The 27,854-nt window shown below is 45.9% G+C and overlaps 1 protein-coding gene across 1 annotated transcript in view; it reads left to right on the top strand.

Annotated features, from left to right (window-relative positions):
• Nucleotides 1-493: 493 nt before the first annotated feature.
• The window catches only part of thsd7ba (thrombospondin, type I, domain containing 7Ba), a 181,955-nt gene continuing 154,594 nt past the window's right edge, over nt 494-27,854 (top strand). The window contains exons 1-7 of the mRNA XM_066686841.1: nt 494-509; nt 603-843; nt 933-1,249; nt 1,902-2,196; nt 7,412-7,660; nt 14,627-14,802; nt 19,125-19,280. Coding sequence (XP_066542938.1) covers nt 494-509; nt 603-843; nt 933-1,249; nt 1,902-2,196; nt 7,412-7,660; nt 14,627-14,802; nt 19,125-19,280 — 1,450 coding nt within the window. The remainder of the gene's footprint in view (nt 510-602; nt 844-932; nt 1,250-1,901; nt 2,197-7,411; nt 7,661-14,626; nt 14,803-19,124; nt 19,281-27,854) is intronic.

Raw genomic sequence — 27,854 nt, 5'->3', positions numbered from 1 at the left:
GTTAGGGACAATGTTTAGGTTAAAATTTAAAGTTAGGATTAAAGTAAGGTTTAGGTTTAATGTTAAGGTTTGAGTTAAACTATGGCGACTGCCTGCTGCCTATTTTCTCTCCCTCTCCGGCTCTGGAGGTGAGTGGAGGAGGACTGTGGTATTATAGTGGACACAGGTTCACATTGAAGGTCTGTCCCAAAACCTAATGAGCTGTCTACATAGAAAGCATTTCGTGTCAGAATGTGACGCTCCTGACACATGGGCTGTCCCAATTCGTAGACACCTTACATACGCTGCCTACTGAGATACCTTAATGTGGATAGATTTTAATGCGGCGCAAATCATTGAAATCATGGTAAAAAAAAAAAAAAGAAGGAGTAGACTCCACTGCCCTGAAATACTGAGGCAATGCTAGAAGCTCAGGGAAGAAAACACTGGTTGTGGGCGGGAACAAGCCGTGACACCATCGCTCTCTGTCTACAGCGTCTCAATAATCTGCCTCATGAGGACAGACCACTGTTAGAACGTTGCCTACAGAGTCACTGCCTACTTAGGGAGCTAACTATGTTTTGGAACAGACCTTGAATCGCTCTTTCTTTCTCTCTCCGTAGGGGAATGGGGGAGGTGTGTGGGGGAAGAGTGCGGCTCCGGGGGGCTGCAGACAAGGACAGTGTGGTGTGTGCACTCTGAGGGCTGGAACACTCACCCGTCAAACTGCCGTGCCCTCGATCGGCCGCCCAGTCAGCGCTCCTGCTTTAAAGTGTGTGAGTGGCACCAGGACCTGTTCGAGTGGGCCGTGTCCGAGTGGGGGGGCTGCTCCCTGGCCCCTCTGCACTCCAATGAGCTGATGAGGTACATGTAAAAGGCAGACAGATAAATGGATATATGAAGAGTATTAATTATTAATCCTAAACCTTTTGTGCCCCTGGTGTTCCTCACAGGTGTGTGACGGCACAGCGGGGCGTTCAGAGGCGGAGCGTGCGTTGCGTCAGGACGGTAAATGGCTCGGAGGTGACCGAGCGGATCTGCGAGTTCTTCTCCCCACGCCCGGCCCTGGAGCAGGCCTGTCTGATCCCCTGCCCCCTGGACTGTGTGCTCTCAGACCTCTCCCCCTGGTCCGGCTGCAGCACCACATGTGGACCCGGGGTCCAGCACCGCACCAGGAGGGTCCTCGCTGCGCCCATGTACGGAGGCTCGGAGTGTCCAAACCTGACTCAGACGCGGCCCTGTGCTCACCAGCCGCCCTGTATGGACCAAGGTCAGTTAGATTTTGATGCCCTCTTTACCTCTTCTTTGCCCTACCTCCTCAGCACCACTAGCATGGCAGAACAGGGCAGTTAGAGTTCCCCTGCAAGTATGCTGAGCTCCAAATTTAGCTTGAAAGGAAGTGGTAAAACTTCACGTGACCTGGCTTGAGCTTCTCGGTTTGCCAGCACAGCTGAGGGGTTGGTCATAGCTGAATCAGGCCAAAATCACTGGGATGCTTGTGCTTCCACAGACACAGCTCTATGGACTCCTAAAACTCAGGAAATTGAAAGGTGTGAACATCCGGAGAGAGAAATCCCTGTCCTGGAGAAAATGGGAGGCCCTGCCCTTAAGCGAGTGAGTGCCTCGCATCCTGTAGAACCTGAACACACAATCCCAAGAGACCAGCAATGTTGGACTGACTTGGTTCAGTTGATGGCGGTCCCTCAGGATTGTGCATTTGAATTCCACAAGCTGTGAGGCATTCCCTTGCTTAAGGGCAAGCCTTCCTTGTTCCTCCAGGTTGAGGCTGCCCCCCCATTCTGAGTTTCAGAGCTCCTCAGGGTCTGGGGGCTGTGCCTAGAACAGTCATACCCCTGTGATCTTCTGGAAGTTGAGTAATAAATATGAGAAATGAGAAATCTTTGTCTCCACGTCGTCTCCAGGAGAACATCACTACAGCCTGAAGGTTGGACCCTGGAGCGAGTGTCGGCGTCCTCAGGATAAAGACCTGTATCAGAGCGGCCGGACCACAGTGGACTTCAGAGACACGGAGAGAAACTCTGTCAAGAGACACGTGGAGAACAACCAGAGTCACCACCACCACCATCAACATCACCATCATCATCACCTTCAACTCCATCAGCACCACCTCTCTCCCAGAGCCTTGGAGACGGAGATCGGGTATCAGACTCGCCAGGTCCGCTGCATGGCCAGTGACGGGAAGAACGCCGTGCTGAGGTAAACATGATAAACATATATATATATATATATATGTATAGGGGGGACTACAAAGGTGTAATGAGATACACGACATAAATATTAATGTGGATCTTTACAGAGATAAATAAGGGAACATTACAGGAATTTTAAGGTGGAACTATAATATACTAAAAAAAAACTACAGAGATATTAATGAGATACAAGACATAACTGTTAAGGTGGAACTACAGAGTTATTAACAAAAACATACACAGATACTAAGGAGGAACATTATGGAGACATTACAGAGATTTTAAGGTAGAACTACAGATTAATTAAAGAGAAACTACAGAGATATTAAACTGAAACATTGAACAAAGGTTTTATAGAAAGCATCTATCTGTTGCTAACAACAGGAAAAGGTTCCTTAATTCACAAAAAAACATGTTTCCGTCCAAAAACCGTGCACGAGCAATTTGGAGGGGTTTCTAACAAATTGTCAATTCTGATTCATCTCCGTCTCCGAGCTCATTGATTGTGTCAGTGTCGTTGAGGCCAGCGCTGAGCAGCACGGCCTGCTATAGATCAGAACGAAATTAAAATCCATGCTCTTTGCTGCGTGTTTGTTTTGAGCAGGGCTCAGCGCTCTTGATCTGCGGGTTTCAAAGCCCGGCCGTGTTTTGGTGTCTTCGGCTTTCTTCTCCTTCTTTCTTCTCGCTCTTTCTTCTCGCTGCGAGGCGACATTTCCACGTGTTCCGGCCCACTCTCACTGCCAGGATGGATTTCTTGCAAATGAAGGGTAATGAAAGCAGCATTTTTTAAGGATGCTCTCTCCGCTGGGTATCGATTCGTGTCCGGAACATGGAGCTTTCACGGTTTTCCGTTGGGAACTCTGTCGTACGGGTATTACGGCCGTATTATAGATGTATATGCATGACCCAGCGTTGTCATTAAGTTGTTAACACACAGTCAGGAGCCACATTAGACCCTCGGTCCTCCCAGTGCTGTGAGATGTGGGCGTGATTGAAGGTAATTGACTGGAGCACTAAGCCGGATCCCTCTCTGAAGCCAGTGCTTTTTGATGTGCTATGAAAGGGAAATGTAGAATAGCCTGATCACCAGGGATGATCCCTGCCTTAATCCCGACTCCAGCCTCACAGCCCAGGCTTTTCCCACGTCAAACAAACACAAACACGCCGTTCCATCCGTGTCCTTTCATCCTCCTCGAGTTTCAAAATCTGGTCTGTGCCTCATGAGGGTCATTATCCTGTTCCCCATGCACTCAGACGCTTCACCATTATCTGCTGAGTAAATTCATCTGAAGGTAAATTTGTTTGTCGTGCCAAGAGGTGAATTTTGATTGGGGTTGGAGACAGACGATGTGGAAAAGACTCTCGCTGACCACTTATAAACACCTATATTATATATCCAGTATGTAGCTGTACAGTTTTAGACCGTAGCGGCATTCATTGCTGAAAGTTATCAGCTCCTGTATCCCACAGAGTCTTGGTCCGTTTCTGCTTGGTTGACCACTGCTGTCCACACAGTGTTGGAGTGGTGGCTGACTGAAATTACTGAACATTTCTTTAAAGATTTGATGGCACATCAGCATTAGTGAGGTCAGGTGCTGAGGTTGGATGGTTAGGTCGGCATCCCAGAAGTATTGGATGGACAGACCGATGCTGGGAGATTTTATACATAGTGAGTAATGACTCATGTGCAGCTGCTCTTGAGTATGCCATTCTATTTGTTAATATTTCTCTATAGAGATTAAACAAGCCATGTGATGATAGTAGTGATAGGAGCAGAGTAGGATTAGACAAGGCTTGGGTTAAAGTAAGTTCTGTTAGTTTGCTATGCATTTGGGCCTAGACTAATGAGACTATGAAAGTATCCACTGGGGTTAGGCATAGGGACCCTTCTTCATCCGTACTTGGTTCAGTTAAGCCCATCATACCTCCAAAAGGTTGAATATGGAGAGATCAAGGCTCCCAGGCCTACCTTGTTCATGCACAGTGCCACCAGTTCCATTTACGGTGCTTTTCCTCTTTATGATATCAGCTCGACTCGATTTAGCTCAACACGGCTTGACATGCTTTTCTCTGGGACTGAACCCATCTCCCAGCCCCAGTTCTCATGATCAGCAGACTTCTCCTTGTTGCAGTGTCCAGCTCTCACTGGATTCTTTCGTCCGCCACCGATCCAAGGAGCGTTTGAAACTCTTCAAAAGACCACGGCGTCATTTTACGAGCTGCCGTCGTGAGTCAGATAAAAACAAACGTGATCTCTGCTGCAGCTGGAGATTTTACAGATAGAGAGTTGGTGCTGGTCGTCTGCGTTGCGTGGCGTAGAGTGACGACTCTCTCTGGACGATCAGCGCTCTGCCACATTTTAGTCTCGCCTTCATGCCAGGCATGAGCAGGGATTTAAAAATATTATCCAATTCCAGAAACAGGACCAGATTTGCCTAATGAAATAACAAGAGCCAAGCCGAGTCAAGTAGGGACATTCAGTGGAAAAGCAGCATTAGTTTTTACCCACATCTGAACAAGGAAAACCCATACTGGTCCCAGGGTCTATAATGTACCCATCCCCACTGGTACCGTTAATGCAAGCTCAGTGCCTCCAGTTCCAATGGGACTTTACACAAACCCTCACATTGCAGATCCATTAATGGCCTCCTTGGTGATTAAGGTCACACAAATCATCACTAGCACCATTAATGTATCCTCAATGCCACAGGCCCCATTGGGATCTACCAATCTAATGCTCTCCCATTCTTCTGCATCCTTTAAACACCACCTTTAACCTCAGCTTAATACTGCACTCCCCCTGCCAACACATGCCCTCCGTCTCCTTCTCCACAAACACTGATGAGATCTTCCAACTGCTTCTGACCATTCCTTCATGGCCGCCAGTAGCACACTGCATCTAAATTCAAATGCAGTCAGCAATGATGTGGCAGACTTTGCTACAAATCCCCCAACACTTATCTGTACAGACTTAATATATGCCACCCACACTTGCTCTGTCACTTCAGTCACCAAGTCTGCATATCTTAACTGCTTCTGTTCAAAAGCTCCATCAACTGCATCTTCAAATAGAGCTGTTCAATCCATATAATGTTAACACCATACCTGCCCTCAGCATAGAGAAAGCAGCACACTGCAGGAGCTGTAAATTTCCTCCTACGCCTGCTACATCTTTTCTTTCTATCTTGCTCTTCGACACATTTACCACCGCTGCCCTTCATCCACAAACCTAATTGTCCTACTTCTGACACCGGGTTACACCTCTGTGTGACTGAATGATCCCTTCCAATTCTAAAGCGCTGCTTGAGATCGTCAAAACACTTTTGCATACTTTGGGACATTGGAGAGTCACCTCCACCTCCATCAATGTGCAGCATCCACCTGGATGATGCTCCTGCGACCAATCTGCACCTGTCCCCTCACCACATTAGGTTTTAGGTAGAGTGGGGAAAGGAGGGGGCGACCGTTTATTGAAGATGGGGACGATCAGAGGCAGAGAGTTACCACAGGGGCAAATTTAGCCAGGCATAAGAGTCATAGCCCGACTCTGTTCCAGAAAAATGCCCAGGGGTCTTTTTTTGATCTCAGAGAGGACATCTGTTTTTTTTTTTTTTTTTTTACGTCTGTATTTAGTACAGTGTCCCTGTCACTGAAAGCATGCATTGGGATCTACACAAACTATAGACACAGCAACCCTTGTTGGACCATCCAACAGCACCTCGGACATGTAGCATCCCCCCTACAACACACTACAACACACCCCTGCCTCAGTGAGTGAGAGGTGGGCGTGAGGTGCTCCCGCAGGGTCCTCCGTCATGTGGAGTGTGTTTTCTCTGAAACCTGATGGGTTGTGACAGACTGTCGGGAGGTTCTGCAGCGAGAGCCGAGCCACTGCGCTGATCCGTGATGAAACACAGCGTTTGCGGCGTGTGATTTACATATTCATTTATGAATCCTAAGTGCAGGCTTAATGAAATGCGGCGATTTGAATAAGTATTTCCCACCTGAGTTCAGTTTGTGCTGTTTGTCCAATTACAGTCTAATTACCAAGTAAAATTAAACAAACAGGAGCGCCGAGTTTTGATATACAGTTGTAATTAAAGTGTGCGAATCTCACAGACGAAGCTGTAATTAGATATTGTGTTACAGCTACTATTTGGAACTACTCTTTCTCAACAACACCCTGCTACAACAGATGACATCCTGGCAAGTAAAATCATCTGGATTGTGACGAGAAAACCTCAGTTTCCTCACCGTGACAATATTATTAGATCCTTCAACAGGTTTCTAGGTGGGTTTGGCTTGTGTTAAGTGATTTTATCTGGTGGATGTGTCTGAGAATATTATTCATATCCAGAAATGACATGACCTGATAATGGATCCTTCACTGGATACACCACTCAAAACAAGCCTCGGACCTTAGGTCAAATATGTATTTCACAATACAAAATACAAGCCATCGGTGCTCGCAGAAACACTCACCGTGTGGGGACCCTCAAGGGAACAGCCTCGGTACTTTTACAAGTACAAAATACTTATATTTTCTTATTGACAGTTTCTTGACCCACTTCCTCATGCAACGACGCGAGTGAAGAATGTTCTGTGTCAAAGGTGTAGTGTCGCCAATCTCCCGACCACTGCACGAGACCTCACGCAGGTAATGCCACAAAAGACAAATGTGTCATGGAGTCTGATACAGGCATTACAGAAGGGCTTTGGCATCTTCAGAGAACACATTCTCACAAGTAAAAACAGGACTGGGGTCCGGAGACTGAACCTGGACACCACGAGATAGGGGCAGGGACAGGGATAGGGATAGGGGCTGGGGGAGACAGTGTGGGACACTACTGTTCGGACAGGGGTGGGGGCTGGGGGGGGACAGTGTGGGACACTGCTGTTTGGACAGGGGTGGGGGCTGGGGGGGGACAGTGTGGGACACTGCTGTTTGGACAGGGGTGGGGGCTGGGAGAGACAGTGTGGGACACTGCTGTTTGGACAGGGGTGGGGGCTGGGGGGGGGACAGTGTGGGACACTGCTGTTTGGACAGGGGTGGGGGCTGGAGGGAACAGTGTGGGACCCTGTCGTTGGGACACTGAGGAAATATATGTAATAAAACTGAATTTACAAAGCAGTGTATTTCTCAGGTGTTAATTGTTTTGGAAACACGTTTGTCATTTTCCTTCAGATCCTCATTAAAACCTGATGAACTTTGTGCTCCACAGCTTGTGCACTCAGGACGAAAGTCCCGGGACGTATCAGTCCTGCGTGATGCCCCGGGACTGCAGGACATCCATGTGGTCAGAGTGGAGTCCCTGTTCTAAAACCTGCAGAGCATCTGATCTGTCGCCTGGTTACCGCCTCAGGACTCGGACAGTAACAGAGCCTGCGATTGGTCGAGGGCGGCAGTGTCCTGTCCTTGAGGAGAAAGAGGCCTGTAACATCATCGGAGACATACTTCCAAGATGTCCAAGGTATTTAAACATTTAAAATTTTATAGTCCACCCACAGACAAATCTTGAGGAAACAAAATCTCTGTGTGTGTGTGTGTGTGTATAATCTTACATTTTTGTCATAAAGGACTTTCACATAAAGAGAATGTAAGTTTTAAATAATAAAAAAAAAAGATTCTGGCCTTTAATACAGTATTAATAGTAATATCTTTAGAAGGATTATAATCCAGTATTAATCTGCTGTGTGTGGAGTGTGTACAGTCTGACAGTAATAACAGTGGAGGGATTATAATCCAGTATAAATCTGCAGTGTGTGGAGTGTGTACAGTCTGACAGTAATAACTGTGGAGGGATTATAATCCAGTATTAATCTGCAGTGTGTGGAGTGTGTACGGTCTGACGGTAATAACAGTGGAGGGATTATAATCCAGTATTAATCTGCAGTGTGTGGAGTGTTTACGGTCTGACAGTAATAACAGTGGAGGGATTATGATCCAGTATTAATCTGCAGTGTGTGGAGTGTTTAAGGTCTGGCAGTAATAACAGTGGAAGGATATTAATCCAGTATAAATCTGCAGTGTGTGGAGTGTGTACAGTCTGACGGTAATAACAGTAGAGAGATTATAATCCAGTACTAATCTGCAGTGTGTGGAGTGTGTACAGTCTGACAGTAATAAAGTGGAGGGATTATAATCCAGAATTAATCTGCAGTGTGTGGAGTGTGTATGGTCTGACAGTAATAACAGTGGAGGGATTATAATCCAGTATTAGTCTGCAGTGTGTGGAGTGTTTACGGTCTGACAGTAATAACAGTGGAGGGATTATAATCCAGTATTAATCTGCAGTGTGTGGAGTGTTTATGGTCTGGCAGTAATAACAGTGGAGGGATTATAATCCAGCATTTAATCTGCAGTGTGTGGAGTGTGTACGGTCTGACAGTAATAACAGTGGAGGGATTATAATCCAGTATTAATCTGCAGTGTGTGGAGTGTTTACGGTCTGACAGTAATAACAGTGGAGGGATTATAATCCAGTATTAATCTGCAGTGTGTGGAGTGTTTAAGGTCTGACAGTAATAACAGTGGAAGGATATTAATCCAGTATAAATCTGCAGTGTGTGGAGTGTGTACAGTCTGACGGTAATAACAGTGGAGGGATTATAATCCAGTATTTAACCTGCAGTGTGTGGAGTGTGTACAGTCTGACAGTAATAACAGTGGAGGGATTATAATCCAGTATTAATCTGCAGTGTGTGGAGTGTTTAAGGTCTGACAGTAATAACAGTGGAAGGATATTAATCCAGTATAAATCTGCAGTGTGTGGAGTGTGTACAGTCTGACGGTAATAACAGTAGAGAGATTATAATCCAGTACTAATCTGCAGTGTGTGGAGTGTGTACAGTCTGACAGTAATAACAGTGGAAGGATATTAATCCAGTATAAATCTGCAGTGTGTGGAGTGTGTACAGTCTGACAGTAATAACAGTGGAGGGATTATAATCCAGTATTTAATCTGCAGTGTGTGGAGTGTGTACAGTCTGACAGTAATAACAGTGGAGGGATTATAATCCAGTATTAATCTGCAGTGTGTGGAGTGTTTAAGGTCTGACAGTAATAACAGTGGAAGGATATTAATCCAGTATAAATCTGCAGTGTGTGGAGTGTGTACAGTCTGACGGTAATAACAGTAGAGAGATTATAATCCAGTACTAATCTGCAGTGTGTGGAGTGTGTACAGTCTGACAGTAATAAAAGTGGAGGGATTATAATCCAGAATTAATCTGCAGTGTGTGGAGTGTGTATGGTCTGACAGTAATAACAGTGGAGGGATTATAATCCAGTATTAGTCTGCAGTGTGTGGAGTGTTTACGGTCTGACAGTAATAACAGTGGAGGGATTATAATCCAGTATTAATCTGCAGTGTGTGGAGTGTTTACGGTCTGACAGTAATAACAGTGGAGGGATTACAATCCAGTATTAATCTGCAGTGTGTGGAGTGTGTACGGTCTGACAGTAATAACAGTGGAGGGATTATAATCCAGTATTTAATCTGCAGTGTGTGGAGTGTGTATGGTCTGACAGTAATAACAGTGGAGGGATTATAATCCAGTATTATTCTCCAGTGTGTGGAGTGTTTACGGTCTGACAGTAATAACAGTGGAGGGATTATAATCCAGTATTTAATCTGCAGTGTGTGGAGTGTTTACGGTCTGACAGTAATAACAGTGGAGGGATTATAATCCAGTATTTAATCTGCAGTGTGTGGAGTGTTTACGGTCTGACAGTGATAACAGTGGAGGGATTATAATCCAGTATTTGATCTGCAGTGTGTGGAGTGTTTACGGTCTGACAGTAATAACAGTGGAGGGATTATAATCCAGTATTATTCTGCAGTGTGTGGAGTGTTTACGGTCTGATAGTAATAACAGTGGAGGGATTATAATCCAATATTAATCTGCAATGTGTGGAGTGTTTACGGTCTGACAATAATAACAGTGGAGAGATTATAATCCAGTTTTAATCTGCAGTGTGTGGAGTGTTTACGGTCTGACAGTAATAACAGTGGAGGGATTATAATCCAGCATTAATCTGCAGTGTGTGGAGTGTGTACAGTCTGACAGTGATAACAGTGGAGGGATTATAATACAGTACTAATCTGCAGTGTGTGGAGTGTGTACTGTCTGACAGTAATAACAGTGGAGGGATTATAATCCAATATTAATCTGCAGTGTGTGGAGTGTGTATGGTCTGACAGTAATAACAGTGGAGGGATTATAATCCAGTATTTAATCTGCAGTGTGTGGAGTGTTTACGGTCTGACAGTAATAACAGTGGAGGGATTATAATCCAGTATTTAATCTGCAGTGTGTGGAGTGTTTACGGTCTGACAGTGATAACAGTGGAGGGATTATAATACAGTATTAATCTGCAGTGTGTGGAGTGTTTAAGGTCTGACAGTAATAACAGTGGAAGGATATTAATCCAGTATAAATCTGCAGTGTGTGGAGTGTGTACAGTCTGACGGTAATAACAGTAGAGAGATTATAATCCAGTACTAATCTGCAGTGTGTGGAGTGTGTACAGTCTGACAGTAATAAAAGTGGAGGGATTATAATCCAGAATTAATCTGCAGTGTGTGGAGTGTGTATGGTCTGACAGTAATAACAGTGGAGGGATTATAATCCAGTATTAGTCTGCAGTGTGTGGAGTGTTTACGGTCTGACAGTAATAACAGTGGAGGGATTATAATCCAGTATTAATCTGCAGTGTGTGGAGTGTTTACGGTCTGACAGTAATAACAGTGGAGGGATTACAATCCAGTATTTAATCTGCAGTGTGTGGAGTGTTTACGGTCTGACAGTGATAACAGTGGAGGGATTATAATCCAGTATTTGATCTGCAGTGTGTGGAGTGTTTACGGTCTGACAGTAATAACAGTGGAGGGATTACAATACAGTATTAATCTGCAGTGTGTGGAGTGTTTAAGGTCTGACAGTAATAACAGTGGAAGGATATTAATCCAGTATAAATCTGCAGTGTGTGGAGTGTGTACAGTCTGACGGTAATAACAGTGGAGGGATTATAATCCAGTATTAATCTGCAGTGTGTGGAGTGTGTATGGTCTGACAGTAATAACAGTGGAGGGATTATAATCCAGTATTATTCTCCAGTGTGTGGAGTGTTTACGGTCTGACAGTAATAACAGTGGAGGGATTATAATCCAGTATTATTCTGCAGTGTGTGGAGTGTTTACGGTCTGATAGTAATAACAGTGGAGGGATTATAATCCAATATTAATCTGCAGTGTGTGGAGTGTTTACGGTCTGACAGTAATAACAGTGGAGAGATTATAATCCAGTATTAATCTGCAGTGTGTGGAGTGTTTACGGTCTGACAGTAATAACAGTGGAGGGATTATAATCCAGCATTAATCTGCAGTGTGTGGAGTGTGTACAGTCTGACAGTGATAACAGTGGAGGGATTATAATACAGTACTAATCTGCAGTGTGTGGAGTGTGTACGGTCTAACAGTAATAACAGTGGAGGGATTATAATCCAGTATTAATCTGCAGTGTGTGGAGTGTGTACAGTCTGACGGTAATAACAGTGGAGGGATTATAATACAGTACTAATCTGCAGTGTGTGGAGTGTGTACGGTCTGACAGTAATAACAGTGGAGGGATTATAATCCAGTATTAATATGCAGTGTGTGGAGTGTTTACGGTCTGATGGTAATAACAGTGGAGGGATTATAATCCAGTATTAATCTGCAGTGTGTGGAGGGTGTACAGTCTGACAAGTAATAACAGTGGAGGGATTATAATCCAGTATTATTCTGCAGTGTGTGGAGTGTTTACATTCTGACAGTAATAACAGTGGAGGGATTATAATCCAGTATTAATCTGCAGTGTGTGGAGTGTTTAAGGTCTGACAGTAATAACAGTGGAGGGATTATAATCCAGTGTGTATCTTCAGTGTGTGAAGTGTGTACGGTCTGACAGTAATAACAGTGGAGGGATTATAATCCAGTATTAATCTGCAGTGTGTTGAGTGTTTACGGTCTGACAGTAATAACAGTGGAGGGATTATAATCCAGTGTGTATCTTCAGTGTGTGGAGTGTTTACGGTCTGACAGTAATAACAGTGGAGGGATTATAACCCAGTGTGTATCTTCAGTGTGTAAAGTGTGTACGGTCTGACAGTAATAACAGTGGAGGGATTATAATCCAGTATTAATCTGCAGTGTGTGGAGTGTGTACGGTCTGACAGTAATAACAGTGGAGGGATTATAATCCAGTATTAATCTGCAGTGTGAGGAGTGTGTAAAGTCTGACAGTAATAACAGTGGAGGGATTATAATCCAGTGTGTATCTTCAGTGTGTGGAGTGTGTACGGTCTGAAAGTAATAACAGTGGAGGGATTATAATCCAGTATTAATATGCAGTGTGTGGAGTGTTTACGGTCTGATGGTAATAACAGTGGAGGGATTATAATCCAGTATTATTCTGCAGTGTGTGGAGGGTGTACAGTCTGACAAGTAATAACAGTGGAGGGATTATAATCCAGTATTATTCTGCAGTGTGTGGAGTGTTTACAGTCTGACAGTAATAACAGTGGAGGGATTATAATCCAGTATTAATCTGCAGTGTGTGGAGTGTTTAAGGTCTGACAGTAATAACAGTGGAGGGATTATAATCCAGTGTGTATCTTCAGAGTGTGAAGTGTGTACGGTCTGACAGTAATAACAGTGGAGGGATTATAATCCAGTATTAATCTGCAGTGTGTTGAGTGTTTACGGTCTGACAGTAATAACAGTGGAGGGATTATAATCCAGTGTGTATCTTCAGTGTGTGGAGTGTTTACGGTCTGACAGTAATAACAGTGGAGGGATTATAATCCAGTGTGTATCTTCAGTGTGTAAAGTGTGTACGGTCTGACAGTAATAACAGTGGAGGGATTATAATCCAGTATTAATCTGCAGTGTGTGGAGTGTGTACGGTCTGACAGTAATAACAGTGGAGGGATTATAATCCAGTATTAATCTGCAGTGTGAGGAGTGTGTAAAGTCTGACAGTAATAACGGTGGAGGGATTATAATCCAGTGTGTATCTTCAGTGTGTGGAGTGTGTACGGTCTGAAAGTAATAACAGTGGAGGGATTATAATCCAGTGTGTATCTTCAGTGTGTAAAGTATGCACGGTCTGACAGTAATAACTGTAGGGAGGTTATAATCCAGTATGAATGTCGGGTAGAGGATGAAAGGGAGGAAACTAAAACGCTGTGAAAGATGCGGTCAATACTCAGTGATTTTCCGAGCAGTTATCAGACGTTGGTCTGAAATTCGGCGGAGAAACACACGCGGCGTTCTTTAGAGGAGCTGATTAATGGGATCTGGAGTTTGATTGATCGTCTCAGACTGTTGTTCTATTAAAACCTGCTCTTTATTGCTTTCTGCATCACAACATTTCCACACAGTCGATGCCTTTTCATTAGAGAGTTTTCAGAGCAGAGCAGAGCAGAGCAGAGCTGTATCAGTCAGCTTTACAACCAGAAACACTGCGGGAGCACGAGAGAGACTCGGGGAGTGAGTGGCATTGTGGATAAAGGGTAATAGTGCTTAAAGGGAACTTCACCAATCAGAGACCACAACGTTACTATGGAGATTTAAAGTGTGTGGTCTGGCACCAGAAAGGCACATGAACTATGAGAAGGTTGAAAAAGTCTGAAATCTGTCAGTGAGAACACAGCCTTGTACCTTTTTGTGTTTGTGTTGATTTCTTTAATGGCACTGATTTGTTTTGTATAAAGTTATGATTTATCCGCGAGCTGATTGGTTCATTTCAGTGCTAATAACATAATAATAATGAAAAAGTGGGCGGTGACTCTTCAGCCCTGTTCACATCAGAGCTCTGAGTTCTGTGTTGATTATTGCATTAAAAACCAGGTGACCAATCAGAGCCCTGTTGTCATGGTTACAGTCATGGTTTTTCCCATGTTCAAAATCCGGTTGAATATAAACAAGACAAAAAATACCATAGTTTTAGATTTAGGCTGAACACCAGAATCATGTGGTTATATTCTGATCAGCCATAAGATTAAAACCACTGCTGGGTGAGGTGAGTGACACCGTTGTTTACAGTAGCCCCGGTCGAAAGGGGCGGGGCGTATAACCTGATGATATAAACATGATGGGGATCAGTGATTCTCACCTCACCTGAGGGTGGTTGTAATCTTGTGGCTGATCCGTGTACAATGCGTAATGTATGGGTTTAAATGTGCCCTGGGTCTGATGTTCCCTTCCCTTTAAAATAATCAGTTCTTCTTGCTTTAATTATTTTAATCCTTTTCATTTCACTTAATCAGATCATTTAATGCAACACGATAAGTGAATTATCTCAGTGTTGTAATTTGGTAAAAACTTTAACATTATTACTCAGTCATCGCTGGTGGGGCGTGTGGTTAAAGCCCTCCCTCTCTCTCTGTGCAGGTTCGAGTGGAGGAGCTCCGCCTGGGGAGAGTGCAGCGCTCTCCCTCTTCTCGGACGACAGGAGCGAAGGATGAGGGACGGCAGAGCTCTGTGTGGGCGGGGCATCCAGACCAGACACACCTACTGCACACAGATTACAGATCACTCCTCCTCCACCAATCACAGGAGAGACTCAGGTAAACACCTGACTGAGTTCACACCTGGAGCACAGGTGCCATATCATTAAAACCACCACCTTTGTGCTGCCACAACAGATCCGATCACGTCTGAGAAGGGGTCTTTTGGTCTCCGGTTCTGTAAGCTGCAAGGTGGAGGTGGGCCTCCGTGGATGTTCTTTTCCGAAGCACACACCTGGATGGGATTTAGAGGCTGAGTCAGCACCTAACTCTTCATCCTGTCCGTCAAAGTGTTCCTGAGCAGTGTTTACGGTGTGACACGGGGCATTACGCAGTGGACAAAGACCACCACGGTTAGAGAACTCCACTGAGGGGGTGGGCTTTACTCTGCAGTGTTTAGGGAGGTGGTCCGTGTCAAAGTAACATCCACATGGACCCCAGGACCTGAGGTTCTCCAGCAGAACCTCACAAAGGGCATCGCACTGCCTTCACAGACTTACCTTCTTCTTATAGAGCACCTGTGATTGTCTCTTCCCCGGGTCAGTGCCTCACACACACACACACACACACACACAGTGTCACTGCAGCATGTACCTGCTCTGTGGAGGTCCTGAGCAGTGAAGAATGCTGTGAAATGGGGAAAGGAAAGTATGCAGAGCAACATATGGACTACAGTAATTGCAGAATTACAAAGTGCTCCTGTGGGGGTCAGTGGACACAGAGCGAAGGAAAAGAGGTGGTTTTAATGTTATGCCAGATCTGTGTGTATTGATTTTCTGCAGCTGTGTTTGAGGCGGGTGACCACTGGCATTTAGTCCTGGATTTTGTGCTGTTTCTGGTCGTTTCAGGGAAAGGATAATGAGGGAATACATCCATTTTCAGCCTCTTTCCATCTCTCTCTCTCTCTCTCTCTCTCTGTGTAGCTCTAATGCATTGGCTTTTAGTGAGTGCACAGTTTTACTGTTACCTACAGCATCATCAATAACACAGTGCTGTCTGTGTTTCTGCAGCTCATTCCCTTCAACAACACACTCAGCTGGAGAGTCAGACTCAGAAAACAGATTAATGATACACACTCACTGGTCTTAAAGAAGACGTATTATAAAGAAATCCCTCGTTCAGTTCATGTTCACATTAACGTCTGAATCTGGAGCCCACCAACCCACACACTGTGAGACAAGACCCCATTAGAGTCTACAGTTCAATTTTACATTAGATCCTAAAGAGAAAATGCTAATATGGCTAACAGAGCATCATTATTCTCCTCATTATGCTCCACAGTGGGATCCTCTATCCCCGACACAAAACAGCTGTGAGCTTCTGTGCTTCTGAGTGCTGTGAGACTCTCTCCGGCACAGAAATGAATCTATCGTTCACATCTGTTTACCTTAGTGCTGTGCTCTGAAAACAGACAATCGGTGGCCAATATGGCGCCCACTCCAAAAATATCACATGACTGCAACCCATGGATAACTCCTGACTGGACTGGGATCAGCTGGAGGAAGCTGCTAGGGACAGAGATGCTTGGGTTTCCTTGTTCACCCTGTTGTCACTAAGACTGTAAACTAGATGTTAGCACAGTTGCTGTGACAGCTTGATGGCATCCAGCCCAGAGAGCCTAATGTGAGATCCCGGTTCAGCACAGAGTTACTGGATGGAGGTCCATCTCTCCGGAGAACGCAGCCCACACATGGCACTGGGCACGGCGAGCTGAGGCTCATCTGTAGCTGCCCCAGGGCCTCTTTTGATTCCATGGTTTTCTACAGAGATCTCATAAGTATATCATAAACACTGTAATTCATAAAAGTGATTTCACACACCTCACCGGGATGAAACCCTTCACGTTTCTGCCTGAACAGATGTGAGAGACGCCGCAGTGCTTTGCTGAGGTTTAGTTTGTTAAAGATCAGCGAGACTGAGAGGAGTGAGGGATGAGCAATGAGGAGAGAAGGGATTTATCTTCCTCTTAATGCCTGAGTGGGTGTGTGACTCCACGAACGCTCTGGAAATGAATATAAATGCCTCTCAGACTCTGCCTTTCAAAACATTATTGAGCTCCCACCTGCAGTGGGGGGTTCTGAGGAACTTGGGCGATAAGTTTTTACAGCTGAAGCTCCTCCAGCTTCCTGTTTCTCTGTGAGTTTAACAAACACAACTCTTCAGCTTTGAGTTTAGTTTGGGTTTGTTTTGTTTGTTTGGTGCAAAGACAAAGACAGATCTCACGGCAGTTTTCCTCTGAACCGGAGCGTGAGGGTCTCTAAAGGCCCTTACACGGAAGACAATGTTTTCCAACAGGTTTATAACTCACAGCTCATTCCTCCATCCTTAAAGAGTGAGTACTGCTACTTTAAGGTAACTGTGAGTAGTATTTTTACCTTAAAGTTACATTAAAGCTGCAAAGTTAGTGTCTCCTCAAATGTTTAAAGCCTGGTTTGAATAGCGTTGGATTGTTAGTTTACATTTCTGCTCATGAATGTTTCTATGAAGCATTTATTTTGGGAAATGTAATTATTAATGTAATTATACGTAAAATAAAAAAAAAAATTACAGCCTTAAAATTACTCCTCCGGGTGACTGTCTGTGAGGAGTGTGGTGTGTTCTCCCTGTGTCTGCGTGGGTTTCCTCCGGGTGACTGTCTGTGAGGAGTGTGGGGTGTTCTCTCTTTGCCTCCCATGCTCCAAAAACACATGTTGGTAGGTGGATTGGAGACTTAAATATGTATGTATGTGTGAGTGTGAGTGTGTATTGCTCTGTGAAGGACTGGCACCCCTCCAGGGTGTGTCCCCGCCTTGCACCCAGTGATACCAGGTAGGCTCCGGACCCACCACTGCCCTGAACTGGATAAGGGTTACAGACAATGAATGAATTAATGAATCATACGCTACCTTCTATTGCATATTCGTGAGCTGTTACATCTAAAGCTACTGTAAGACATCCCACATTTACATTTCAGCAAACAACAGCCCTTTAACCACAGACACTTTCCAGGCTCCGGACCCCCCCCCCCCCCCCCCCCCGACCTTGATTAGAGGATGAAGCCCTTACAGAAGAAGGATGAATGAATGAATGAAAAATCATTTGACAGGTGTCCACTCCTAGATGAGGGTGTGTCTGTCAGTAAGGTTTGGCTCCTCCCACAACATCCACGGCTGGAGTGTCTTCCTCGGTGGGATGGCTGCCTGTAGCCCGGGGACTGTGTGTCCACTGCTCCTACTGCACCAGTGTGTATTAGTGCGTGTTCGTGGCTGTTTCCATTGTACTGCAGTGTGTGTAGGAGCTGTGTGGAGATGGTCGCAGTGTGTTCTGTGTTTAACAGCGTTAACTCTCGAAACTGTTGGTCATAATTAATATTTATTTCTTGCCTAATCTTAATCCTTTAAGCAGATATCTGTAAAGACAGTGGAGCTGCTCTTCTGAAGTCCGTAATTAAAGCGGCTTGTTTGGAGCAGTTGTGCCGCTGATGCACAGCACCCCGTCGTTTTTGCAGATGATTAAAAAGCATCATTATTTTCCTTCGCCTCAAAATTCTGTCTGTGCACTTGGTAAACTTCTACAGATGGATTTAAATTCACTCGACCAATCGGTGCTGTCTGTGCTGTTGTCACGGTAACAGCCTCGGACGCCCGTCTGACGGCGATGGGCCTTTGTTCCTTCGTCTCCTCAGGGGTGGGGACATGGCTCCGGCTGCTGGAAAAGTGCAGACGTGCTCATTATAAAGTTTCAGCTGCCGAAGGATGCAGAGCCCCTCTCTCTGTGTGTAATGGGAAGTGCTGCTGCAGGGTGGAGGGGGTCCAGTGTGGGGGGTGGGCTGGCGGGGGGATGGGGGGGGTTACTCTGTAGTGTGTGAAGATTCTGAACAACACGGAGGAAGAGAAAACCCTGGAGGTACAGCTCTGGACTTCAGACAATCTACAACATTCACACACAATATAACCTTCCAGTGGAAACCAGCTCAGAGCGACCAGCGCCTGGGGGGCGGGGGGCTGAGGATGAGGGGGGGACTTCATCCCACAGTCCACACACACACTTGAAACACTCCACAGGTGTGTGTGTGTGTGTGTGTGTGTGTGTGTGTGTGTGTGTGATGTTGTGTTCAGAAGGTGTTTCTGACCCACCACAAGCCTGAACAGGATGAAGTGTTTACAGAAGAATGAATGAATAAATTAATATAATTCCCCTGCTCTCTGACCCTAAACTCTCTCTCACTCTCTTCCTCCCTCTCTCTCTCTCTCTCTCTCTCTCTCTCTCTCTCTCACACTCTCTTCCTCCCTCTCTCTCTCTCTCCCTCTCTTTCTCTCTCTCTCTCTCTCTCTCTCTCTCACACACACTCTCTCTCTCTTCCTCCCTCTCTCTCTCTCTCTCTCTCTCTCTCTCTCTCTCAGTGTCCAGGCCTGTCAGTCCTGATCTCTGTGTTGGACCTGTGCCAGCTGCTGTTCAGTTCTGCACACTCCCATGTCCTGAGCCTTGCCTGGTCTCACTCTGGTCCTCCTGGGGCTCCTGTCACCACGACAACTGCCTGGAGACTCAGGGGAGGAGAGGTAAGAGCCCAGAGGCAGAATATTTCAGACCTCACTAACTCCACACCCTCCACACTCCAATTCTCATTAACCTCTGTGTCCAGGAGGGGGCCCCCCTCCCCTCACTGCTGCAGTGTGATTTATTAAAATGTGACAACAATGGGATCAAACACTATTTAAATGTTATAAACAGTTTATAAACATGAACAATATCTTTACTCAAATAAACACAGTGATAGGAGACACAGCATCCCACAGTAACACTCCCACATCTTTTACACAGTGATAGGAAACACAGCGTCCCACAGTAACCTCCCACATCTTTTACACAGTGATAGGAAACACAGCGTCCCACAGTAACCTCCCACATCTTCTACACAGTGATAGGAAACACAGCGTCCCACAGTAACCTCCCACATCTTTTACACAGTGATAGGAAACACAGCGTCCCACAGTAACCTCCCACATCTTTTACACAGTGATAGGAAACACAGCGTCCCACAGTAACCTCCCACATCTTTTACACAGTGATAGGAGACACAGCGTCCCACAGTAACCTCCCACATCTTTTACACAGTGATAGGAGACACAGTGTCCCACAGTAACCTCCCACATCTTTTACACAGTGATAGGAAACACATTGTCCCACAGTAACCTCCCACATCTTTTACACAGTGATAGGAAACACAGCGTCCCACAGTAACCTCCCACATCTTTTACACAGTGATAGGAGACACAGCGTCCCACAGTAACCTCCCACATCTTTTACACAGTGATAGGAGACACAGCGTCCCACAGTAACCTCCCACATCTTTTACACAGTGATAGGAAACACAGCGTCCCACAGTAACCTCCTACATCTTTTACACAGTGATAGGAGACACAGCGTCCCACAGTAACCTCCCACATCTTTTACACAGTGATAGGAGACACAGCGTCCCACAGTAACCTCCCACATCTTTTACACAGTGATAGGAGACACAGGGTCCCACAGTAACCTCCTACATCTTTTACACAGTGATAGGAGACAGAGCGTCCCACAGTAACCTCCTACATCTTTTACACAGTGATAGGAGACACAGCGTCCCACAGTAACCTCCCACATCTTTTACACAGTGATAGGAGACACAGCGTCCCACAGTAACCTCCCACATCTTTTACACAGTGATAGGAGACACAGCGTCCCACAGTAACCTCCCACATCTTTTACACAGTGATAGGAGACACAGCGTCCCACAGTAACCTCCCACATCTTTTACACAGTGATAGGAGACACAGCGTCCCACAGTAACCTCCCACATCTTTTACACAGTGATAGGAGACACAGCGTCCCACAGTAACCTCCCACATCTTTTACACAGTGATAGGAGACACAGCGTCCCACAGTAACCTCCCACATCTTTTACACAGTGATAGGAGACACAGCGTCCCACAGTAACCTCCCACATCTTTTACACAGTGATAGGAGACACAGCGTCCCACAGTAACCTCCTACATCTTTTACACAGTGATAGGAGACACAGCGTCCCACAGTAACCTCCCACATCTTTTACACAGTGATAGGAGACACAGCGTCCCACAGTAACCTCCCACATCTTTTACACAGTGATAGGAGACACAGCATCCCACAGTAACCTCCCACATCTTTTACACAGTGATAGGAGACACAGCGTCCCACAGTAACCTCCCACATCTTTTACACAGTGATAGGAAACACAGCGTCCCACAGTAACCTCCTACATCTTTTACACAGTGATAGGAGACACAGCGTCCCACAGTAACCTCCCACATCTTTTACACAGTGATAGGAGACACAGTGTCCCACAGTAACCTCCCACATCTTTTACACAGTGATAGGAAACACAGCGTCCCACAGTAACCTCCCACATCTTTTACACAGTGATAGGAAACACAGTGTCCCACAGTAACCTCCCACATCTTTTACACAGTGATAGGAAACACAGCGTCCCACAGTAACCTCCCACATCTTTTACACAGTGATAGGAGACACAGCGTCCCACAGTAATCCTCCCACATCTTTTACACAGTGATAGGAGACACAGTGTCCCACAGTAACCTCCCACATCTTTTACACAGTGATAGGAAACACAGCGTCCCACAGTAACCCCCCACATCTTTTACACAGTGATAGGAAACACAGCGTCCCACAGTAACCCCCCACATCTTTTACACAGTGATAGGAAACACAGCGTCCCACAGTAACCCCCTACATCTTTTACACAGTGATAGGAAACACAGCGTCCCACAGTAACCCCCCACATCTTTTACACAGTGATAGGAAACACAGCGTCCCACAGTAACCCCCCACATCTTTTACACAGTGATAGGAAACACAGCGTCCCACAGTAACCCCCTACATCTTTTACACAGTGATAGGAAACACAGCGTCCCACAGTAACCCCCCACATCTTTTACACAGTGATAGGAAACACAGCGTCCCACAGTAACCTCCTACATCTTTTACACAGTGATAGGAGACACAGTGTCCCACAGTAACCTCCCACATCTTTTACACAGTGATAGGAAACACAGCGTCCCACAGTAACCCCCTACATCTTTTACACAGTGATAGGAAACACAGCGTCCCACAGTAACCTCCCACATCTTTTACACAGCGATAGGAAACACAGCGTCCCACAGTAACCTCCTACATCTTTTACACAGGGATAGGAAACACAGCGTCCCACAGTAACCCCCCACATCTTTTACACAGTGATAGGAAACACAGTGTCCCACAGTAACCTCCCACATCTTTTACACAGTGATAGGAGACACAGCGTCCCACAGTAATCCTCCCACATCTTTTACACAGTGATAGGAAACACAGCGTCCCACAGTAACCTCCTACATCTTTTACACAGGGATAGGAAACACAGCGTCCCACAGTAACCCCCCACATCTTTTACACAGTGATAGGAAACACAGTGTCCCACAGTAACCTCCCACATCTTTTACACAGGGATAGGAAACACAGCGTCCCACAGTAACCCCCCACATCTTTTACACAGTGATAGGAAACACAGTGTCCCACAGTAACCTCCCACATCTTTTACACAGTGATAGGAGACACAGCGTCCCACAGTAACCCCCCACATCTTTTACACAGTGATAGGAAACACAGTGTCCCACAGTAACCTCCCACATCTTTTACACAGTGATAGGAGACACAGCGTCCCACAGTAATCCTCCCACATCTTTTACACAGTGATAGGAAACACAGCGTCCCACAGTAACCTCCTACATCTTTTACACAGGGATAGGAAACACAGCGTCCCACAGTAACCCCCCACATCTTTTACACAGTGATAGGAAACACAGTGTCCCACAGTAACCTCCCACATCTTTTACACAGTGATAGGAAACACAGCGTCCCACAGTAACCTCCTACATCTTTTACACAGTGATAGGAAACACAGTGTCCCACAGTAACCTCCTACATCTTTTACACAGTGATAGGAAACACAGTGTCCCACAGTAACCTCCCACATCTTTTACACAGTGATAGGAGACACAGTGTCCCACAGTAACCTCCCACATCTTTTACACAGTGATAGGAAACACAGCGTCCCACAGTAACCTCCCACATCTTTTACACAGTGATAGGAGACACAGTGTCCCACAGTAACCTCCCACATCTTTTACACAGTGATAGGAAACACAGCGTCCCACAGTAACCCCCCACATCTTTTACACAGTGATAGGAAACACAGTGTCCCACAGTAACCTCCCACATCTTTTACACAGTGATAGGAGACACAGCGTCCCACAGTAATCCTCCCACATCTTTTACACAGTGATAGGAAACACAGCGTCCCACAGTAACCTCCTACATCTTTTACACAGGGATAGGAAACACAGCGTCCCACAGTAACCCCCCACATCTTTTACACAGTGATAGGAAACACAGTGTCCCACAGTAACCTCCCACATCTTTTACACAGTGATAGGAAACACAGCGTCCCACAGTAACCTCCTACATCTTTTACACAGTGATAGGAAACACAGTGTCCCACAGTAACCTCCTACATCTTTTACACAGTGATAGGAAACACAGTGTCCCACAGTAACCTCCCACATCTTTTACACAGTGATAGGAGACACAGTGTCCCACAGTAACCTCCCACATCTTTTACACAGGGATAGGAAACACAGCGTCCCACAGTAACACTCCCACATCTTTTACACAGTGATAGGAAACACAGCGTCCCACAGTAACCTCCCACATCTTTTACACAGTGATAGGAAACACAGCGTCCCACAGTAACCTCCCACATCTTTTACACAGTGATAGGAAACACAGCGTCCCACAGTAACCTCCTACATCTTTTACACAGTGATAGGAAACACAGCGTCCCACAGTAACCTCCCACATCTTTTACACAGTGATAGGAAACACATTGTCCTACAGTAACCTCCCACATCTTTTACACAGTGATAGGAAACACAGCGTCCCACAGTAACCTCCCACATCTTTTACACAGTGATAGGAGACACAGTGTCCCACAGTAACCTCCCACATCTTTTACACAGTGATAGGAGACACAGCGTCCCACAGTAACCTCCCACATCTTTTACACAGTGATAGGAAACACAGCGTCCCACAGTAACCTCCTACATCTTTTACACAGTGATAGGAGACACAGCGTCCCACAGTAACCTCCCACATCTTTTACACAGTGATAGGAGACACAGTGTCCCACAGTAACCTCCCACATCTTTTACACAGTGATAGGAAACACAGCGTCCCACAGTAACCTCCCACATCTTTTACACAGTGATAGGAAACACAGTGTCCCACAGTAACCTCCCACATCTTTTACACAGTGATAGGAAACACAGCGTCCCACAGTAACCTCCTACATCTTTTACACAGTGATAGGAGACACAGCGTCCCACAGTAATCCTCCCACATCTTTTACACAGTGATAGGAGACACAGTGTCCCACAGTAACCTCCCACATCTTTTACACAGTGATAGGAAACACAGCGTCCCACAGTAACCCCCCACATCTTTTACACAGTGATAGGAAACACAGCGTCCCACAGTAACCCCCTACATCTTTTACACAGTGATAGGAAACACAGCGTCCCACAGTAACCCCCCACATCTTTTACACAGTGATAGGAAACACAGCGTCCCACAGTAACCTCCTACATCTTTTACACAGTGATAGGAGACACAGTGTCCCACAGTAACCTCCCACATCTTTTACACAGTGATAGGAAACACAGCGTCCCACAGTAACCCCCTACATATATTACACAGTGATAGGAAACACAGCGTCCCACAGTAACCTCCCACATCTTTTACACAGCGATAGGAAACACAGCGTCCCACAGTAACCTCCTACATCTTTTACACAGGGATAGGAAACACAGCGTCCCACAGTAACCCCCCACATCTTTTACACAGTGATAGGAAACACAGTGTCCCACAGTAACCTCCCACATCTTTTACACAGTGATAGGAGACACAGCGTCCCACAGTAATCCTCCCACATCTTTTACACAGTGATAGGAAACACAGCGTCCCACAGTAACACTCCCACATCTTTTACACAGTGATAGGAAACACAGCGTCCCACAGTAACCTCCCACATCTTTTACACAGTGATAGGAAACACAGCGTCCCACAGTAACCTCCCACATCTTTTACACAGTGATAGGAAACACAGCGTCCCACAGTAACCTCCTACATCTTTTACACAGTGATAGGAGACACAGCGTCCCACAGTAACCTCCCACATCTTTTACACAGTGATAGGAAACACATTGTCCTACAGTAACCTCCCACATCTTTTACACAGTGATAGGAAACACAGCGTCCCACAGTAACCTCCCACATCTTTTACACAGTGATAGGAAACACAGTGTCCCACAGTAACCTCCCACATCTTTTACACAGTGATAGGAAACACATTGTCCCACAGTAACCTCCCACATCTTTTACACAGTGATAGGAAACACAGCGTCCCACAGTAACCTCCCACATCTTTTACACAGTGATAGGAAACACAGTGTCCCACAGTAACCTCCCACATCTTTTACACAGTGATAGGAATGTTCAAATTAAAGGGAATCCCGAGGTAATCCATTCGGAGAGAGCATGAGGAAATGTGTGTGTGCGTGTGTCTGCATGTGTGCGTGTGTGCGTGTGCATGTGTATGTGAGTGTGTGTGTGCGTGTTTGTGAGGGGGTGAGATGTCTGAAGGCAGCTCTATGCGGAGGGTCGCTGTGTTTCTGTGATTGACAGCTCTCCTCTCAGTGATGAGTATTGAAGGTGAGAGCTGTCGGCTGTTAGAGCTGAACCGAGGCTGGAATCCATCTTAAAGAGGCTTACAGCAACATGACTGACACCCTCCAGTGTTCAGTGGTGAAAGACCACCAGCTTCAGCTCTAATCCCTGACTTCATCATCCCCCCGTTCTTTCCCAACTCCTCTTTAACCTGCTCTGTATCTCCCCATGAGCCCACAGCCCACAGCCCACAGCCCAGGACAGGACAGGGTTAAACAGACACCATCCACACCTGCATCCGACTGGAGCTCATCTCCTCAAACACACCCTGATCACCATCAGCATCCGACACAGAGCCCAGCGCTCCAGAGAACACACACCCGCAGTGTCCCATCAGGGTCATCACCTGTGTGTGTGGGTACACATGTATATCTGTGTGTGTGTGTGTGTGTGTGTGTGTGTTCGTGTGTGTGTGTGTGTGTGTGTGTGTGTGTGTGTGTGTGTGTGTTCGTGTGTGTGTGTTCGTGTGTGTGTGTTCGTGTGTGTGTGTTCGTGTGTGTGTGTTTGTGTGTGTGTGTTCGTGTGTGTGTGTGTGTGTGTGTGCGTGTGTGTGTGTGTGTGTGTGTGTGTGTGTGTGTGTGTTCGTGTGTGTGTGTTCGTGTGTGTGTGTTCGTGTGTGTGTGTGTGTGTGTGTGCGTGTGTGTATGTGTGTGTGTTAAGTGTGTGATTGGTGGCTGTAATTTGTCTCTGAGCAGTGGGACTGTGGAAGAGTGATGATTTTTCCGGAGTGTGAAGGCTGATGTTGGCTACAGTCCAAACCTGAAACTCTCCTCTCTCTCTCTCTCTCTCTCTCTCTCTCTCTCTCTCTCTCTCTCTCTCTCTCTCTCTCTCTCTCTCTCTCTCTCTATCACAGACACACACACACACACACACACACACAAACACACATCACCACAGAACTGAGGAAACACTCTCTCTCTCTCACACACACACGCACACACCACCAACACCATCACAGAAGTGATACACTGCAGAAATCAAGTGCAACAAGCAGTGTCCAGTGTCACACTTCATCTCTCCACAAGTGAATTCTGGTTCAGGTTCTGGTTCAGGTTCTGGTTCAGTGGGAATGTAGTCTCTCTCTCTCTCTCTCTCTCTCTCTCTCTCTCTCTCTCTCTCTCTCTCTCTCTGTGGAGCTCCTTAAAGAGACGGATGGTTATAAACAGCGATGTTGAGGACACTCCATATAAATCTGTATCAGTGCTGGAGGATATTCCATCTTTCTGATTCCTCCAATTTATTACAGAAAGAGAGAGAGAGAGAGAGAGAGAGAGAGAGAGAGAGAGAGAGAGAGAGAGAGAGAGAGAGAGAATGAGTGGGTGAGTGTGTGTGTGTGGGGGGGGTGAGTGACTGTGTGTGAGAGTGACTGGGTGAGTGTATTTGTGTGAGTGGGTGACTGTGTGTGTGTTTGTGTGTGTGTGTGTGTGTGTGTGTGTTTCACGGCTAGTGTACAGTAGTTCTGAGAAGGCTCTGGATGAAAAGTGTGTAAGATGCGTGTCCTGCTGTGACACACCGTGATGACGATACTGAAGCAATATACTGCACAGCCCCACCTTTGCACTGATGTTTGACCATGAGACCAATGAGTGACCTGCTGCACTGACATCACTGTGTCTCTGTGCCCTCAGATGTGTGTTCTGTGTCAAAATGCCGTGTTCAGCTGTATTTGAACAGAGCTATTGCTTCTCAGTGGAGTGTGTGTGTGTGTGTGTGTGTGTATGGGGGGGGGTGTTTGAACATCAGCCAAATGATGAAATATTAATGCCAGTTTGGCTGATCAAACAGAGCTGTGGCAGGACGCAGGGACGCCGTTCCTCTGTTCCTCTGAACCGTCACCGAGGCTCCCACACACCGTTACTGAACTGAAAGGCACCGATCAGGGGCTGGGTTTTCCTTTACTGCAGGGGAGGTCAGAACATTGCTGTGAGGATTTGATGGGCGATGTTTTATCTACAAGTTGAAAGTTTGTTCCTGATAAATCTGGGCCAAATTCACGTGATACACACACTTCCAGATCTGGACGTACGTGTTTATAAACGAGCACACGTGAACGCCGAGCTCTCTGTCCTTACAGCAGTCACGTGTTTTAGTTGTAAATCACACTGCGTGTGTTACAGGGTCACGTTCTGTGTTTGTAAACCGTGCTGTAAATATATTTCATCACAGAACACATCGTTTACTTCTGAAGGACGGCTCAGAGGGTCCGTGTCTCTCAGGTTAATTCGGGTCAGGTTTGTTTATGAGGTGATGCTCACAGCAGAGTCACTGCCAGCGCTCCT

The sequence above is a fragment of the Hoplias malabaricus genome, chromosome 12, assembly GCF_029633855.1.
Source record: "Hoplias malabaricus isolate fHopMal1 chromosome 12, fHopMal1.hap1, whole genome shotgun sequence".
Lineage (NCBI taxonomy): Eukaryota > Metazoa > Chordata > Actinopteri > Characiformes > Erythrinidae > Hoplias > Hoplias malabaricus.
The sequence above is the reverse complement of the archived record's forward strand: the minus strand, read 5'-3'. Positions and strand labels throughout refer to the sequence as shown.